General features: G+C 40.3%; 1 protein-coding gene across 4 annotated transcripts in view; it reads left to right on the top strand.

Moving 5' to 3' along the window:
• The window catches only part of alk (ALK receptor tyrosine kinase), a 260,619-nt gene that overhangs the window by 217,478 nt on the left and 23,615 nt on the right, over positions 1-19,526 (top strand). For all 4 annotated transcript variants that reach the window (XM_058091041.1, XM_058091039.1, XM_058091042.1 and 1 more), the window contains 8 exons: positions 5,827-5,992; positions 7,156-7,303; positions 13,121-13,231; positions 13,441-13,582; positions 15,151-15,318; positions 15,579-15,677; positions 17,953-18,108; positions 19,067-19,180. In XM_058091041.1, coding sequence (XP_057947024.1) covers positions 5,827-5,992; positions 7,156-7,303; positions 13,121-13,231; positions 13,441-13,582; positions 15,151-15,318; positions 15,579-15,677; positions 17,953-18,108; positions 19,067-19,180 — 1,104 coding nt within the window. The remainder of the gene's footprint in view (positions 1-5,826; positions 5,993-7,155; positions 7,304-13,120; positions 13,232-13,440; positions 13,583-15,150; positions 15,319-15,578; positions 15,678-17,952; positions 18,109-19,066; positions 19,181-19,526) is intronic.

Below are 19,526 nucleotides of genomic sequence, written 5' to 3'. Positions count from 1 at the left end.
ACTGTGTGTAATGACAATAAACATTGATCTATCTAGCTATAAAAAAAAATGGAGCAATGAAAAACACAAGTCTTAACCTTCAGTCCAATCAATAATACAACATAAATAAATAGTGCTAAGCCCCTTAAATGATGACACATCTCTTCTGTGCACAAGCACAGATAAGTAAATAGAACTATTTGTCACACTGGTGCAATGAAAATGGCATGTTAGCTTGGAAGAGTAAAAAATCCCATACTAAAAATATCATAACAATAGTAAGTATGAACATTTCAGACTGAAATTACAAAGCAAAAAAGTTACCATTCTCGCCTCTTTTGGTCTGGCTGGTCAAGTTTTGCGCCCTTCTTGCAAAAGATGTTCCAAACTTTAGGTTTTTATTTGCTGATGTGTTGAAAATATTCGCTAGCTAGCGCGCCTGCTCCTATTTACCATATTTATCATTCATTCTTGGCTGCAGTCATGGCAAGCTATGGAGCATGTGCGACAATGCATGTTTATAAGTCTGTCTGTCTGAGTATCTATCTATCTATCCATCCATCTATCTATTTATCTATCTATCTGTATGAGTCTGGGAGCAGAGAATGCTTTTATACCATCCATGCCCTGTTAAAGCCAAGAAAATTGATTTTGTTGTGTACTGAGGCTTCAATTTCAAACTGGTGTGACAAATCACACCAACCCTCCTTGCCTATTAAATGCCCTGCAAATAGCGATAACACATTCACATGCAGGACGATTGAATAGGTACGGTACAACTTAACCTGCCGCGTTAATCGATAAATCAATTACCTGCACGATAAATAAAAACTAACGTGATCATTTTACCAGCCTTGTTATATTGATATGTTCATGCATGTTTGTTTTCCTCCTCTCTCGCTACCAAACAAGAGAATTCACTCATCTATCTCAACACCTTTGTGAATTGGTTCTATAGCAGAATAAATGGAAAGAGTGAACTCTCCTGTCAGTCATTCAGTATCTTTGTCCCAGTAGGGAGAGGCGGGGCGCGAGTGATTGTATACACAGAGTGCAGCAAGCAATTGCAAATGGGTGATTCTTCTGAAAGGGGTACCAGCGAAAGCACAGTTACTTCGAGGGTCATGATGCACAGACTACAGTGAATTGAAGCCACGGTCATGTGGAAATATACTGCAAACATGACTCAACAAGGAAAAACAGTGTTACATAATTTATTGGTGCTAAAACATGATCTATTGTTAATTTTAGCCTGTTTGCGCATCATTTTGTGACATGAAAAAGCTTGTGATAAGGACAATTAAATAAATAATGCAAATCTTTGGAACCTTGACATGTTATCATTTCGAAAGTTTGTTGTTGGCTTTTTAATTAACAACTGCAGTGACTATTATCTCACCGATGTAATGTTAAGGCGGCTGAATGACACAAGTAATGGGCCATATTCATCCACAAAACAGCATAATTTATGAATTAATATGTTATTTTTAAAACGTGATAGAGTGAAGCCTGATGTCGCGGGACAACTGTACACCCCATTAAGACATTTAAGCAACCATTTTTATTATAGGATCATCTCACAGCACAATTCTACAGATATGAACTCAACATACTTTATAGTCCAGCTTGTATATCAGTATATACAGTATTTACTACCCAAAATAACCCAACACACAGCTATTATTGTCAAAATAGTTGGCAACACAAGTGAGTACCAAGATAATTGTGCCTTGCCTACAGTCAAGCACTCTAAAGCAGAGCATGATCCCTTCCCTTGGGAAACTGAGCCGCCTGGCAGTTTTCTAACACGATAATGACCCCAAACACACCTCCAAGGTAACAAGTGCCTTGCTGAGGAAGTTAAAGGTGATAGAGTGGCCATGTTTGTCTCCATACCTGAAGTCAAGTGAGCACCTCAAGCGTAAGGTGGAGGAGTCCAAGGAGTCGAACAACCACCAGCTCGGTGATGTCGTAACGGGGGGAGTGGAAGAGGCTTCTAGTAACAATCTGTGAAGCTGGTGAATTCAATTCCCAGTAGGATTAAGGCAGTGCAAGATAACAATGGTGCATCATTTCGAGCACAATTTGAACATGTTCACTGTGAGGTGTGTTTACTTATATTGCCAACTATTTAAGAAATAATGGCCGAGTGACCAGTCCAGGGTGTATCCTGCCTCTTACCCAAAGACAGCTGGGATAGGCTCCAGCATACCTGTGACCCTCGTGAGGAAAAGCAGTAGAAAATGAATGAATGGCCGAGTGACCAGTCCAGAGTGTATCCTGCCTCTTACCCCGAAGACAGCTGGGATAGGCTCCAGCATACCTGCGACCCTCGTCAGGAAAAGCAGTAGAAAATGAATGAATGAATGAATGACTGGCCGAGTGACCAGTCCAGGGTGTATCCTGCCTCTTACCCGAAGACAGCTGGGATAGGCTCCAGCATACCTGCAACCCTCGTCAGGAAAAGCAGTAGAAAATGAATGAATGAATGAATGGCCGAGTGACCAGTCCATAGTGTATCCTGCCTCTTCCCCCGAAGACAGCTGGGATAGGCTCCAGCATACCTGCGACCCTCGTCAGGAAAAGCAGTAGAAAATGAATGAATGAATGAATGAATGGCCGAGTGACCAGTCCAGGGTGTATCCTGCCTCTTACCCGAAGACAGCTGGGATAGGCTCCAGCATACCTGCGACCCTCGTCAGGAAAAGCAGTAGAAAATGAATGAATGAATGAATGAATGGCCGAGTGACCAGTCCATAGTGTATCCTGCCTCTTACCCCGAAGACAGCTGGGATAGGCTCCAGCATACCTGCGACCCTTGTGAGGAAAAGCGGTAGAAAATGAATGAATGAATGAATGGCCGAGTGACCAGTCCATAGTGTATCCTGCCTCTTACCCCGAAGACAGCTGGGATAGGCTCCAGCATACCTGCGACCCTTGTGAGGAAAAGCGGTAGAAAATGAATGAATGAATGAATGAATGGCCGAGTGACCAGTCCAGGGTGTATCCTGCCTCTTACCCGAAGACAGCTGGGATAGGCTCCAGCATACCTGTGACCCTAGTGAGGATAAGCGGTAAAGAAAATGCATGAGTGGATTTGACTTGAATTCATACTTTACAGAAAACAGGACTTTTCACTAAACAGCTGAAATCACTGATCAGTGTGAGTGAATTGTCTTTCTGCATGCAGCCAATTCGCTATGCAGTATTCAGTCTGCTGAACAGTCTGAGATAAGTAAGGACAAGAGCCAAATAGAAATATGCTAATGTTTCTTGTGCTGCGACATGCTTGTCTTGCACACAAGCTGCTGAATTGCTTCACTCACAGGAGGGTCACACTGGAAAGTACGACATTCATGTCTGACTTGCTTACATCTTGTGATAACATAACTTTAGTATGAGCTGGAGTCACAGGCTTCATTCTTGGGTTCAGTCAATCAAGACAGGGCTTTTTCCTTTAGTTAAATGTGTGGCATTTAAAATAAGAAAGTAACCGGCATGATTACAATAAAGCTATTTGACCTGAATTGTCGATGTGTGATTATCATAGATAGTAACTGTAGAGGGCAAAGATGTTGAACTTGCAGTTGGCTATTTCAAAGACAGCCGAGGACACTTAACATTCACTGAGTGCCTCCGTTCTCCCCTCGTGGGCCTGCAGATTTGACGGGTGCTGGGCCTGATGAGGGTTTTAACTCTGCCAACCTGTCACTCCAGCAAGACTCCCCTTTCCTCTCAACACGCTCCATGATTAACCCCAACAAACGCCTCTTGTCTCCTCTCTTTTTCATTCCCTCTACAATGAACCCCATCTTTTGTTATCTTTAATGTTTCAATTTGTTTCCCATCTTTGCCATTGTAAGAGATTTTATTAATGGGCTTTTTGTTAGATCACATGGTTTTCGTGTCTTCTTACTGCCATATCTTTGCATCCCTGCTCTCCCATTTTTTCCCACCATTATTTTTTTTATTTATCCTGCGTTCAGATGCACACTGTCTCCTCATAGTTTGTTTGTTTTTTTCAAAATCTCAATCCATGGTGAACCATTTTGGTAAAGACATCAGCTACTGTTCTCCTCACAACTCATCAACATTCAAGATTGTTTCTGTAATTATTATCTGCAGAGAGATAACCTCTTTCTCGGGCTATTCTCTGCATGTGGGTGGGTGCATGATGAAGATAAGCATTTGATACAGAATATCACACTGCCAAAAATGATCATCTGCAAAAGTGAGGCAGGGTGTACAAGCATGATCTTCTTTGAACCCAAAACACATTTTCATATCAAGGTGTTCCACTTCCGCTCACGCAACATCAGACAACAACAAATCCAAGCACTGCGGATTAGATAAAAACTGGCTTCGAGTCAGATAGACAGACTGTTGCTCTGAAGCAATCCAACTGCCGGCAGATGTTGCTCCCTTTGCACTTCTAACACAGACAAGTTTTGGCCATTAAGTGATTGCTAATTCGTTGCACAGCTGAAATTATTCATTGTTTACTTACTATATACTAGTTCTTGTTGATTTGGTTTAAGTGTGTGGGAAAGCAATAACAGTTTTATGCAAATCTAGCTTTTTTTGTAATTGATTTGACTCCTGTGCAAGATTTTTATTCCGATCCATCCACAATGTGCCATCCTTGATCCATCTTGTTTATAATATCCAGCCTATGGTGGGTAACTGTCAGTAGAATGCTGCCATCTATATCGTCTCCAAAAATTGATTAGCTTGGTCATATTTGGTTCAATTTGTGAATTTGTATTTAGCAACTGAAGCTTCTTAACTGTCTGGCAGACACATTAACCAGGGTTGACGGAATTGCTTAAATTATTTTTTCTGATCACATCACAGATGTGTTCTTCCACCAACTGTGAGACATAGTCTGATCCGTGCATCATAAATGTACTCTGGGATGTCCTCCTGGACCGAGGAGGTGTTGTGGAGGCATTTAAAATAGATGCCCATCTTGACGAGCTCGTTGTAAAAGAGGAGGAGCAGTGACTCTCTGGGCCCCTACTGGATTACTAAACGTGAGCCCAGCCGTCCTATGGAGAAAGCTAATCTTGGCAGCCCATGTCCACCATCTTATCCTATTGGCAACTACCCAAAGCTTGCTGCACCTAATTCAGCTTTATTTACTTGGCTTTCCAAAACAGTCTGTTTTACCTTTACCCACGGACGGCCTCCAGGCACGCCCACTTCGCTGTGATTGGTCACACTTCCATGCACTCCAGAGGACTTCCAGACCCCTGCCGAACCCCACTTTCTAATATTGTTGATAAGATATACTGTATTGCTGGTATTGGATAATAAATGAATAACCCCTTTGGAGAGCTACTTGAATAGTGGTTAGGAGCTACTGGTAACTCATAAGATACTGGGTGGAGACCCCTGACTTATGTGTAACATAGGTCCGAGTGCAGACAATCTTGGCACAATATCGATAGTGGAAACATGGTCATTATAAGTTTATTTGTGGCACGACCCGTGTTTAAAAATAGCTCGTCAAACTCAGAGCAAACCTCTTTCCTCCAGCATAAACTCCATATGACAAGATTATTCTTCAGCTAATTAGAGTGCAATCTCTAATTAGTTGTGACACACAGGACACCTGCTTTCTTTGTTAATATGTTCAACATCCCTTATACAATTTGCACTACCACTTTGTAATAGCTATCCATGCATGTGTGTTTTACTAACGGCTAAATGTGTGTGTGTCTCTTATGGAATATGTAGTATCTATCAATATATCTTGATAATTATGTGGTGGTCGTAAAGCGCTTCAGTGCAGGAAATGTGCGCTCTGTTTAATATTAAATGGTACTTTTTCTCCTCTGTGTTCAGCCAAAAAATGGATTTTTCACAACTGTGGAGCTGCAGGACCTGACGGTCCAACTCCATCCCAGTGCTTGAACTCCTACAGGATCAGCAAAATCAACGTGACAGTGGGCACCTGGGGGCCTCTTAAAGGCATTCAAATGTGGCAGGTCCCGGAAACTGGCACCTACAGGTAGGACCCTGTTATTTTTCCATTATATTATATTATACAGATAATTGAATAAGCTTTGACAGTGATTGTTTTCGTCATATTTATTTTGGTAGTTTCATGGTGTTCGTACTCAGTATTTGATTCCATTCCTCAACATTATTCACATAAACCATGACTTTTTTGATCTAAAAATATTTAGGGTGTGTTTAAAATACTGAGATACATAAAAAACATAGCCCCAGTCTTCAGGATCTCATCTTTGGCAAAAATGCACACTCCTACTCCCACCCACCCTCTTTTTCTCCTGTGTGCATCAGCAAGGCATCAGTGCTTCCTCAAGAGAATAGATGAGCAGAGGAGGGAATCTTCAATAAGGGTTCAAAAATACACCAACAACAATGAGCTTGTTAGAATATACAATATGTAGTATTAGTCACCTTAGGCCGAGATCAATATTCCTCCTGTGGGCCTATAAGCAGACCGAAGACCTTTAACTTGGAAAATTCTGAGAACCACAAAAAAAAACAGCTTTGCTCGTCACCCACAGCACTGCTGAGTCTTAAGTCTTTAAATACCTAACAACAGTGTAACACGTGTCCCAGAGATTTCAGAAAACACTTGCTGCCTCCAAACTTTGAAACGGTGGTCCTAATGCAGCCTGGTTATCTGGAAGAGCCAGTGAATGAAGTTGACAGACGGCCACAGAGATGAATTTGCGCTCTGCATCTCCCAAAAGTCATTAGGCAAACAGCTGAGGTAGCTACCCAGCACCAGGCAGCGTTCTCTCTCCACCAAGCATGACCACCAGGGGAGAGGAATATTGAAGCATTCCCAAAAACCAATCAATGTTTTTTTTTTCACGCTGGAAAAACTGGAACAGTTTTCTGCTATGGAAGTCTATGTATTGACCTATGTATGTCTGCATTATATTCAATGAATGCATAGATAAATACATACACGTACAGTTGAATAATTATTATTCTTAAACCACCCTGAGAAAGTGTCAAAGTTTACGTTGATGTTTTTAAAACAAACTTTAAATAATCTTTAAATAAATACTGTTTATTTGAATTAGTAATATAAAATGATGGGTGTGTACAGTATGTGTGTATCTCTGCATATGTTCTGGTATGAACGTACCATAATTATTTCTGTTTAATTCTGTGTTTCTCTTTCTCTTCTAGGATCACAGCATACGGTGCAGCTGGTGGCCGAAGCGTTATGGCCACAAGCAGATCACATGGCACATACATAAGTGGAGACTTTCTGCTGAGGAAAGGAGAGCTGCTGTATATTCTGGTTGGACAGAAAGGAGAGGATGCTTGCCCCAATGTAAGTTAAAATCAACTTAAGTAGTTTACACAGTATGTAAAAAAGAAGCTATGACACTAAAGTTTGACCACAAAGTCAAACTAAACCAAGACAGGTCAGTTTTATTTGCATTATGCATTATGTGTGTTTTTGTTCTATATTCAGAGTAAGTCACAGGGCAGTGAACAGTTTCATTTACAAACACATCCATGGCCTTAACCAATGCACAGTAACAAATAAGCTTGGCTTGGCTTTGTCTGGGGTGGTCAGTTTACAACTTGAAAATAGTACTGCAAAAACCATGCTGTATTAAATGCATATATTGGAATGAGACACATAAATATCAAGGAGGAGAATAAGCGTTTCTTATATTTAGTTGTCACCATGTGACTGAGAGAAGACTGAGGGCAACAAGACACTGGCCCATTACAGTGAAAACTGTATAAGTGTCAGTTTACATATGCAATTTTTGATATACATTGTGGTGGTCTGGGGCTGCATGGCGGTCGAGTGGTTAGCGCGCAGGCCTCGCAGCTAGGAGAACCGAGTTCAGTTCCACCCTCTGCCATCTCTGTGTGGAGTTTGCATGTTCTCCCCGTGCATGCGTGGGTTTTCTCCGGGTACTCCGGTTTCCTCCCACATTCCAAAAACATGCTAGGATAATTGCCGACTCCAAATTGTCCATAGGTATGAATGTGAGTGTGAATGGTTGTTTGTCTATATGTGCCCTGTGATTGGCTGGCGACCAGTCTAGGGTATACCCCGCCTCTCACCCAAAGACAGCTGGGATAGGCTCCAGCACCCCCGCAACCCACGTGAGGCTAAGTGGTAGAAAAACAATGAATGAATTGTGGTGGTATATCACCATTTTCACTTTAAGTAGCAGTTGCTGGTGACAAATTTGACAGGAATGTTGAAAAAGACATCCACTTATGATTTGTAAAAGAAAATAGAAATCCTGCCCCCTTGTTATGAATATTTCTTGTATTTTCTGTCAAGAAAAATAAGCTAATAATGTATGGATAAAATTAGCAGCAAACCAAAAGCAGCTTAACTAATTAGCCTTGCAGAAAAACACACACAAACCAATAGACGTACCAAAAAACATACAAAAGGTGAACCAGTGGTGTTTCAACCAGTTTGCACAGTGGTGGCAATAGAGTGTATGAAGAAAACCTTAAGCAGGACTATTATTAATACATGAAAAAAATGGAGAACCCCGGGGGTGTCTTAGGACATTTTCTGAATGCTAACATTTTAAGACTACTAAATTTGCAGTGATCCCCCTGCTGTCTCTCCTTGGCTTACTTGTGTTGTTTTGTCAGAGGTGGTTGTCATCCGTTATGCTCTGGAGCTCTTTGCTGGCAGCCTCGCTGCATGCTTACACAACACCGAGATTAAAAACCTCCCAATCCCTCTAGTCACCAATGAAACCATCCATCATCTCCAATATAAACATTCAAAATGTAGGCCAGCTTCTACATTGAAAATTCCTCATATTAAACAAAGTAAGATGGTTTATGGGACATTACGTATACTGGGAATTAACAAGTCGATACAACTGTACTTGACATAACTCATTCAGAATAGAATATGTGCAGTCCTTGCAGATAGAATCTGCACCTAATAGTTCTTTATGGACACCAAAACAGTCCCAGACAGATGGTGGCAAGGAAAATTGAGTTATTGGTTATTTTATTGCTTTGCTAGTTGGCTGGGAAACATTTGACATCAGGCCTTAATTTTCTCGTTGAAATAAAAATATAGTTACATGGAATGATTGGTCTACAGCAGGGTTCTCACTCTCAATTTACATGAGGGCAGCTGGAAGTAGAGGCTGGGCCGCATCGAGCATTCCACAAAAAAAGGGTTTCAAGTATTCCAAGAACAGTGCAACTGATCCAATCTCAATTTTTATTAATAACAGTTCAGAAGATGAACAGTTCTGTAGAACATAGGGTTATATTGCCAGCTCCTTGCTGCCAGAGACCTGGCAGAACTTCCTTTCACACAGTGTGGCTAGGAGTACCTCCCACTTCACAGCATGCCACAGTAACACTAAACTTTGGTGTCAACAGCTACACTTACTAGAATATAGCTATAATGTACTATGTAATTTATAATGCAACTCCCTCTTACTTGATTATAAGGTATTAATCACGTATGGCTGGAACGATCACCATTCCGGCAAACACAAGTATAGTTTTGTTAATTAAGTTAATTAATTAACCATAACTGCAAGAAATAGTAGCCTCCAGAGTTTTTAGCGTATATGCCCATAAAGCTGCAGTTTTATCACAACTCAAAAAAAAGAGCTAAGAGCAATAAGGAGCACTGTGTGACAATATGCCACACAATGTTTGAAGAGAAGTTCTAAACTATCTGTTTTAATGCCAATGTTGCTGACTTGCTCTTCGCATAAAATCAATCAATCTTTCTAAAACGTCTGTAAACTCCTTCAGAATAATACAGACACAGCACAAATAGAACAATGTTAATGTTTTCCTGTATATCTAATAATAATTTTGCTCCCAGAGGAGTGCCACATTTTATCCTGCTGTGCTGCAGAGAAAGATTGCATTGATATGGATTTTTCCATTAAAAGACCAAAATGATATACTAATTATATACTGTGTGCTGCCTGATATGGTTTTCAGATAGTGTATTGAATACATGTTAGTACACAATGGACTACTTTGTGAAGAAAGAGTATGGTGTGTTCATGCAGTTTCTGCGCCCTAATTATAAAAGCCTGACCCCAGAAGAGGACACCTAAGAATCAAAATGAGGTTTTGTTTGTTTCATTCGGCTTTCTTCCTGATTACGGAGTCACCACAGCGAATCCTTTGATTTGCATGCTGATTCTGGCTTGAACACTTTATTCAGAATCAAATTGAGGTTATAACACAAATAACTGAATTGTTACCTTTTTCTCTAATTAGATTACTCACATGTTTACAATAAGTTATTTACGAACAAAACACTCGAAAATGAGCACACAGAAAATACAGGACATTGAGGGCAACTTATTCATGTGCAATAACAGTCTTCAATGTGTGTTGACAGTACGGATGATACTCAGGGTAAACGAGTGTCCGTTACGGATAATGTGTTTTTGCAGAGTAAGCTAATGAAACAAATACAACTCCTCATTATCCATAATCTTGATGATGTAAAATCCTCATTATGTATTCACTCTTCACGCTCTTTGATTGGCCAGTCACACACAGCGACCGCCCCTCCCTCGACCGGCTCGCTGGTTGCAGCGCCCAGGCAGCGCGTGTCAGTATTGTGTCTGTGTGAAGTACATTGGAGCATATCACTCGCATTAGGGAGAACTTATGCAAGTATGTTTTCAACCCTTTCATTTTGCTCCTGAAATAACTCCTTACAAAGTGAATCAAATTTCCGCACATCTGCATACTATAAACCTACAAGTCTCCTGCAATTTTTTGTTCATATCGTGCGATGAGGTCAACCCAGTGCGTGTGCACTGCTGTGGATGCCTCTATCTAACCTTTGCATATAGTTGGGATTTTTTTTCGTGAAAACACAGCATCGACACACACATGTGTTAAAGGGGAACTGCACTTTTTTTGGACTTTTGCCCATCATTCACAATCCTCATGTGAAACATAAACACATACTGTGTTTTATTCCACTTTCTGTGTATTCCAGCTAGCAATGGGCGTCATAGGGAATACCTATTGTGACGCTAAAGCCCTCACAAAATAAACCTTCAAAAGTGTTCCATTTACAGAACTGACTTGTATATTAACCAAACTACAGCGATATTGTTATTGTAGCAGCTAACATAAAAAACTTTTATCTTGTGGGCTAGCATGACACGTCGCTAATCACTAGTCTCAGAGTCATTACTAAGGTCTCAATTTCAAAGACTCAACAAGATGCTCATTTGCCGTCAGCATTCCCAAGGAGAGCGAACATCGTAAGTGTTGTCGCTGTATCTATGCTGCTGTTGTTGTTGACGGAACTAGCATATGTATGTGTATTTCGGTAGTGTTCATTCATTCATTCATTTTCTACCGCTTATCCTCATGAGGGTCGCTGGGGGTGCTGGAGCCTATCCCAACTGTCTTTGGGCGAGATGCGGGGTACACCCTGGACTGGTCGCTAGCCAATCACAGAGCACATATAGACAAACAACCATTCACACTCACATTCATACATACATATGGACAATTTGGAGTTGTCAATTAACCTAGCATGTTTTTGGAATGTGGAAGAGAGAACATGCAAACTCCACACAGAGATGGCCGTGGGTGGGATTGAACTCGGGTCTCCCAGCTGTGAGGCCTGCGTGCTAACCACTGGTCCACCGTGCAGCCCTCGGTAGTGTTTTAAATCATCAAAATACAGCATGTATTTCTCTATTTCCATTATTTTCAATGGAAATGTAGTCAGGTATGCCTTACTGTTCCAAAAATTAACCAAACCATGACCTTAAAACCAAGCTGGGGTTAGAAGACAAGTTAAGGATTACTTGAATTAAATATAGCGGTACTTGAGTAACACTAACAAGGGGCTAAGTCCATTGTCTTTATGATACGTACATATAAAATGGCAATGTTATAGTCTGGCAAATGTAAAGTTTTGCATTCAACAGGTTGATACAGGAACATTGCTATTTTCACTAAAGTTGAGCATGTTACAACTTAAATGACCCTGATCAAATGCACACAATGAGGAACTACATTAGTGTACTGTTGTCAAGGGAACACCACTAAATGCACACAACAATTTGGCTGTCTTTTGTTGGAGGATTGTGCCTTCAGGGATGTTTTATGCGTCAGACTTTTACTTCTTGTTTATTCATTTCTTTAAATTAGATTCCTTTACCAAGCAAGGCAGCACTTAGGTGTCAGTGAGCAAGGCACAAACACTTGAAGACGCTGTTGCAGCACTGAGATGCCAAAAGAAATGACCTTACAAACGCTGTTGCTCCCTGTGCATATGCTTATGTTTTTTGCTATCAATAGAATACCTTTTTGAGCACATACACATACACATCCATTGTTCTATTTTTCCCCCAGACTACTTTAAAGTGAGAATCTACAATGACAAAACTGGCTAAGATGTAGAAAAAGTGAAGACTCTTCCAAAACTTTTGAATGCATTATTATTTGTTTACCTGCCAGTCAAAGTCAGTGAAGTCCCGCCTTCTCCTTGCACTCAGCCCTCTGAGCTTTCACTGGAGGCGGATTCAGGAGTCGCAAGTCAGCAGACTGACTGTGAGGGCATGTTTGAGTCTATCAAATAGTTTTCGAATAGCGATCACTGGTTGTAATAAGAATAACTTCTCTGCTGTTGTCATGGCAACTAGGGGTTGGTGATATTGTATATTATGCTCCTACTTAACACCTACTTGGTATCAATATAATGTAATTGATATTTGGATCAATCTGCCCACACCTCATAGCAACCCCTTATCAGAGATTTGTGGAGGGTTTGGACAAACTTTGCAGACACAGCTGACCAAGCAATATTTAATTGAAGATGTTTTAATGCCAAAAGTGTAGCAGATTGAAAGCAGAAGTTGTTATATGTTGGAAAACAGCACTAACTAAATGCTTGTTTTCAAATCAAACTTACAGAAAGATTATTGGAAAAGAACATGGCAAACACAATTGTGTTATTTTTCAGTGGAATAACATCAGATAGTTCATTAACTGTTGATTCTCAATATACTAGAAAAAGAAAAGCAGTTCACACCATGATTGTCTTTGCAGTGGGAAGTCAATAACTGATCTGCATTCGCATACACAACTGATATCAAACAGAAGCCAAACCTCCCTCTGTGTGTCTCTCTTTCCGCAGTCCAAAGTCATGTTGAATAAGATCTGCCTGGAACAGAGCAGCCCAATGTTGAATAAAAGTCAAGTAAAAGGTGGAGGTGGAGGTGGTGGCGGTGCTACATTTGTGTTTAAGGTAAGAATATAATCAAGAAATGATACCAACAGGTACTTCATGTTGACTTATATCCTGATCTTTAAAATTCCACTGTCATGAATATGTAATCATAATCTCTATTATTTTCTTTTTATATTATAGTAGTCCACATAGTGATGCATGTTTTAGTACGGTACTGACATGGGAACAGTGCTGAACCCAGTCAGTAATACTGAATAATCACCCAGGTGGAGAAAGGGCTTCAGGTCCCCCTCATCATTGCTGCTGGGGGAGGTGGTCGAGGCTACAGCAGCCACTCAGAGAGCCAGCTGGAACAGATGGACTATGACCTCAGTCAACCGGGTCGCAACGGGAAGTCAAATGCTGCAGGTATGGTACTTGGCGCACTGCTTTTTTATGTTGTGTATGGCTAAATACAGTAGGAGACAACAGTGATTCTCAACCAGCAGGTTGGGACCCAAAAGTGGATCACAGATTTATTGTGGGTCGGCTGCAGACGGTACACACCGGGATAAGTGAAATATCAAATACATGCAACATGCACAATGTAATTATGTGTATTAACGTTTTACAAGATGACATTGGCTAACTATTTGAAAATATATTCATTCATTAGTTTTCTACTGCTTATCCTCACAACGGTCGCCCTGGACACCCTGGACTGGTCGCCAGCCAATCACAGGGCCCATATAGACAAACCACCAACAACAATTTGGAGTCACCAATTAACCTAGTATGCTTTTGGAATGTGGGAGGAAACCGGAGTACCGGAGAAAACCCACGCATGCACGGGGAGAACATGCAAACTCCACACAGAGATGCCAGAGGGTGAAATCCAACTCTGTTCTCCTAGCTATGTAGCCTGCGGGCTAACCATTCATCCACCGTGCAGCCTTTAAAAATATATAATTAATTGTATAAATAAATAATATATAATGAATGTGGGTGGGAATGGTTGTTTGTGGATATGTGCCCTGTGATTGGCTGGCGACCAGTCCAGGGTGTAACCCGCCTCTCGCCCGAAGATGGCTGGTATAGGCTCCAGCACCCCCTTGTGAGGATAAGCGGTAGAAAATGAATGAATGAATAATATATAATACAAACAATACATTTTTTCATTTGACTTAAATGTGGGCCAGACTTAATGAGCAATGGAAAATGGGGGTGCCAGGTGAAACCATTTGACCATATGGCCACTTGCACAATCCAGTCATACAGCTCTGCCATTACACTGATTATAATACCCAGTTTAGATTAACCATCTTAAATATTAACTCCCAATATTAAATATATAATATATTGTTATATTTTTATGGTTGTAGTTTTCAGTAGTACAAATGCATTTGCTTCATACTGAGAGCTATATCTAAATCATGTCAAATGTCGTGATTATTTTGGTTAGATTATTATAATTTAGGTGCATGTTCACAGGTGCAACATGCTCACCACAAGACCACCGTGCAGCATCACATGTTTAGACTTGCACACTGACAATATGTACAGTCAATATTGCACAGTTTATTTAATCATACGCCTTCTCCTCGTCTCAGCATACAGTAAGCGAGCAGATGGTGAAAAAAATGTAATCTTGAGCCAGCTGGATAAAGTTCCTTTTAAAGGAGTAAAAAAAAATACCTACATGCTGGTAAAATGAAAATAAATCGTTAAAGTGATTTATATTTCTATTGCTGCATCATATGTTCTATAAAGTAAGGCAAACTTGTCAAAACAGTGAGGCACTACTTAAAGGAAACTGGTGAATGAAATATTTATTCTTGTTCTGTATGTGCCTGTTTTTTATCTCTTCAGTTCGGTTTCAGATTCTCTTTGTCCATTTCCTTCTCTTTCTCCCCCTCACCCCACACATATATACAATTATGATTCACTGCACATTACGTTATCATATCACACATACTGTATGTTGCATCTGGTGACAGGTGGAGGTGGAGGATGGAATGACAGTACTCCCGTCAGTCAGGGTGGCAGACCTCTGCTGCTAGGAGGGCAGGGAGGACAGGCCTGTCAAAAATTCTGGCAGACACGAGGAGGTTTTGGGGGTGGTGGCGGTGGCTGCATGGCCGGAGGAGGTGGTGGAGGCTACAGAGGTCAGTTAAAGAGATTTTATGTTACTTGTTGTATATTATATCACATGTGAAAATGGCACAGGGAGAAATTCAAGTTGATAACTTCATTTCCGACAGTTGACACATGTATAGTATATCCTCTATAATCCACCAAGCACAAAAGTGCAATAACAGCCATAAATTGGTATCTATTTCCTCCTTCTTGTCAGAGCCGACACTGTTCATTGGGAAAATTACAGCTACTCACTGTGCTTGCTCTTTTGGTCATTGTTTTTTTTCAGGTGGTAACACCTCATTAAATGACAACCCTAAACATGACGGAGATGATGGTACATCCCTCTTTGGTCCAGCAGGAGAGCCCTACCTCTATCCTCTTAAAGGTAACCGCATTCAAAGAATATGTTGATGGCGTTTGTATGGGAATAAAAACTGTACAGTTCCATTCTCCAGCATCAAACCATGGCTATTGCAAGTATTAATAATAATTAATGTGTACTGCTGGGACACTTTTTCTTTCCAAGAATAACCACAGACAGGAAGCGGAGATGAATCAAAAGACCCTTGGGTAAATGGATGTTTTTTTGTCTTGTTACCGAGACAGGTGATAATGTTTTCAAAATTAGATGACAAGAGGAAGCAAAGGAACTGTTCACATTGAACATGTCAGATTGTTCATTAACTTGTCTCTTCTTTACCCAACTCTGAAGATAAATTGGGAACAAGGCATTGAAAGTAGATTTTTTTTTTGTTTTTTGTTTTTTTTCATGTAAAAGTACACAGAATATCCAATATCCATACAATATTTGAACGTACTGCGTTCCACTTGCAGTTCCATGGTCACGTTTTTCCTCTTTACCATCATTGACACCTTTCTGTAGTGTCATTTGGAAGTCTCACAAAAAGCTAATAAAAAGCAACATCTACAAAAAAGTAGGGATGCTCCACTATCACAAGAAAATAACTTGGTGACCCCTAATATAGCTAGTAGTACATTTGAGCGTTTACACTGCATGTATTGCATCAGTATTGGAATTGGTATCATATCGGCCGATTTCACTCACGGATTATCAGGATCAGTATCGGCAGCATACAAGCCTGATCGGAACATCCCTACAAAAAAAACTTGTTTCCCCTCAGATTTGAGGTATAATTCAAAATGGGTCAACCAGGCTTGAGGCACCATCGCAAAGTACAACTGTGACACAAGTGCTGGACTAATTTTTGCCATAAAGTGTCTCAGGCTTGGTGGTCAAGACATTTCCAAGTCTCTATGGAAACAAAGCATCTATTATTTCCCAATTTGATAAATATGCATCTGTATTTGTACTCATTATACTTAATAACAAATTGTTGAGGGGAAATAGCTTCTCCAGATGAATGTGATTGTGTTGCAATCCAAAAGAGTACACGCTTCCACAAACAGCCCATAATGAATTCATATTGGAGCAATTTGTCTCCACTTTCTGTTGCTGACATCTAAAAGGACCTAAATAGGGTAGTGTTTGCTCTTCATTGCAGCGTTTAGTAGCTTTCGGTTGCTTTGCAGGGCTCACTGTGTGTATAGATATGGTCCTTGCCAAAAGCTACATCATATTACCTCACTGATTCACTCATAGGCCGTCATCACTGGGAATATTCATCTGCAAGAGCTCGGCTTGACTCTCACTAAATTTACAATTCATTGCTGTTCATGCAACACACTGAGGCAAAGTAAATATTAATCACAATGGAGTACTTGTGGTATGTTGTTGATGGAATAGAATTAGGGGCAGAGGCTCAGTATGGAGCACAGGTTGTCCAGAAACCTGAAGGTTCGTGGTTCAATCCTCACTTCCTCCACTCAGTTTTGTTGTTTCCCTGTTGTGTCGAGTGGCGGTGTATGAATGTGAATGAATGTTTGGTAGTGGTTGGAAGTGCAATTTGGCAGCCATGTTTCCCATCGGTCTACCCCAGGGCAGCTACAGCTACAGATGTAGATTACATCAGTGTGTGACTGAGGAGTCAATAAATAATGGGTTCACCTCACCATGAAGCGCTTTGGGTACCTTGATAAGCGCTTTATTAAATCTAATCCATTATTATACCCACATGCAAAATTAAAAATATTATTAATGTGTATAGCGTTTCAGACAATGCAATGACATTTTTACTAACAATGTTTCCTTGTTGTTGTTTCATTAAATAACAGCTTTTAAAAGTAATTTTTAACATGTTCACCAATAGTGAAGGACATTGTATGTGCATTTGTATCGGCTCAAATTATAGGAAAAAATATAACATAACATAAAAATAATGTATGCATAATGTATGCATGCATGCAATGTATGCATGCATGGGGAGAACATGCAATCTCCACACAAATATGTCCACCAGAGACAGATTTTATGGTGTACAACATGATTTTTTGTTCCATAATCCTCAGAATTTTTGAAGAAGTTCAAAATAACTGTTTTACTGCATCCAATCTCAGCAGCAATGGCGCCCTGAGAGAGGCCTTGCTTATGCAGCTCAGCAATCACACCGCATTCATAGAGGGAAAGCTTTTTTGCCTTTGCCATCAAGAGATCATGACAGTGGCAATGACATTCAATAGTATGATCCATTTATCACAATATGAAATAAAGACTGTCAATATATCCGATATTTCTCTGTCAGGAATGGAGAGCGATGGAGAGGTGATCATCAGTCCAGTACGAAACTGCAGTCACTGTGAGAGCCGTGAATGCCACGAGATAAAGGGCGACATTGTTTGCTACTGTGACGATGACCTTATTCTGGCACCCGATGGCATGTCCTGCATCAACTCTACAGGTGCGATGATATACCTTTACATTGCATTGTCTCACTTTTCCCCACTCGGGTATAATCGTAATTGATTGAGTTAAACGTAATTGTACCTTTAATGGACTGTGACTCAGTGAATAAAAAATGAATTAATCTGCAATAGTAATTATGCCTTGGAGGCACTGTACTTTAGTGAATCTTTATCTCAGTGAATGCCTTTATTATCTGTTAAAAATTACAAACCCGTACTGGGAATTATTAGACAGTACCTAATGGTATTAGGGCTGTGGCTCCACATGTTGAGTTCCACAATAATTATCTCTGTGCTACCGTTTGTTAAAAATCTCTTGTCATGTCAAGCATTTAGAATAAATGATTCCCTCATGATGCCAAAGTGGATTTAGAATATGCTTCATAAGTTTGAGTTTATGCAAGTGTAAGACCATGTCAGCCTTCACTATAACTGAGTTAAACTCTAACAAAAGGCTGTATGCAGCCCTCTGTGAAGCAAGAATTACCTCTCCAATTACAATTTGCTATCTCAGATGAATACTGAATATTTGAATGTGGATCACAAATGAATCGGTACGGGGGAGTTGTAACTATCATTACAATCAAAATAATAGCGTCATTGCCATCTCAATAATATCTTAATGACCTAGACTTTCTCCTTGCCCTTAGGATTTGCAAATATATTGTCTGTCAGGACAAGCAGCCAGTAATTGTATGAGCCTCGGTCAGAAAAGGTCACCGTCTGAATATGGTCCCTCTCGGCGTACAGATTTGTACCTCAGCGTGAACAAGAGCGATGAGATCTTCCATCATCACAACAAGGAATTGATATGCCGCACATCTTCTCGAGCTCTGTTGTGTCTTCTCTTTCACATCATTAATTAAGTTGGGGATCAGAGCAGCAAAAGGAATGTTAATATACACCTCTTGCAAGGTAATGACTGAAATTCTCTTGTCTTCCCTTGTCATGCAGAGGTGTCCCTCCTACCTTCACAGCCATCTCTCTCCCACCTGGCCCTGGGTCTTTCTGTCGGAACCTCGGCCCTTATCGCAGCCCTACTGCTGGCCGTGTCTGGAGTCATGATAAGTAAGTGTTGGCACCAATGAATATAAGATCCCTTAGTTTATAAAAAAAAAGATTTTAAAAAGATGATTGAGGGATGCACATTGCAAGATAACAACAAATGCTAATCTAAATTTGCACAAAATATATAATGGTATATATATCGACTATGTTTCCTTGCTAACTTGCATCCATGTCTATGCTTTCCTGTAGATTATAATTTTTTCCCATTCATTTTCCTCATGTTTTTTCTAACTATACATTTTATAAATTCTAATTTCTCCTTTGAAGCTAATGCTATATATCACACAGACAACAAAAGCGTTACATGATTCATTATTCAAATTAAAAAAAATTGGTCTGCGTCGCA

Source organism: Doryrhamphus excisus, chromosome 13 (genome assembly GCF_030265055.1).
Source record: "Doryrhamphus excisus isolate RoL2022-K1 chromosome 13, RoL_Dexc_1.0, whole genome shotgun sequence".
In the NCBI taxonomy this organism is placed as follows: Eukaryota; Metazoa; Chordata; class Actinopteri; order Syngnathiformes; family Syngnathidae; genus Doryrhamphus; species Doryrhamphus excisus.
Note: the sequence above shows the minus strand (reverse complement) of the source record. Positions and strands in the feature narration are given on the sequence as shown.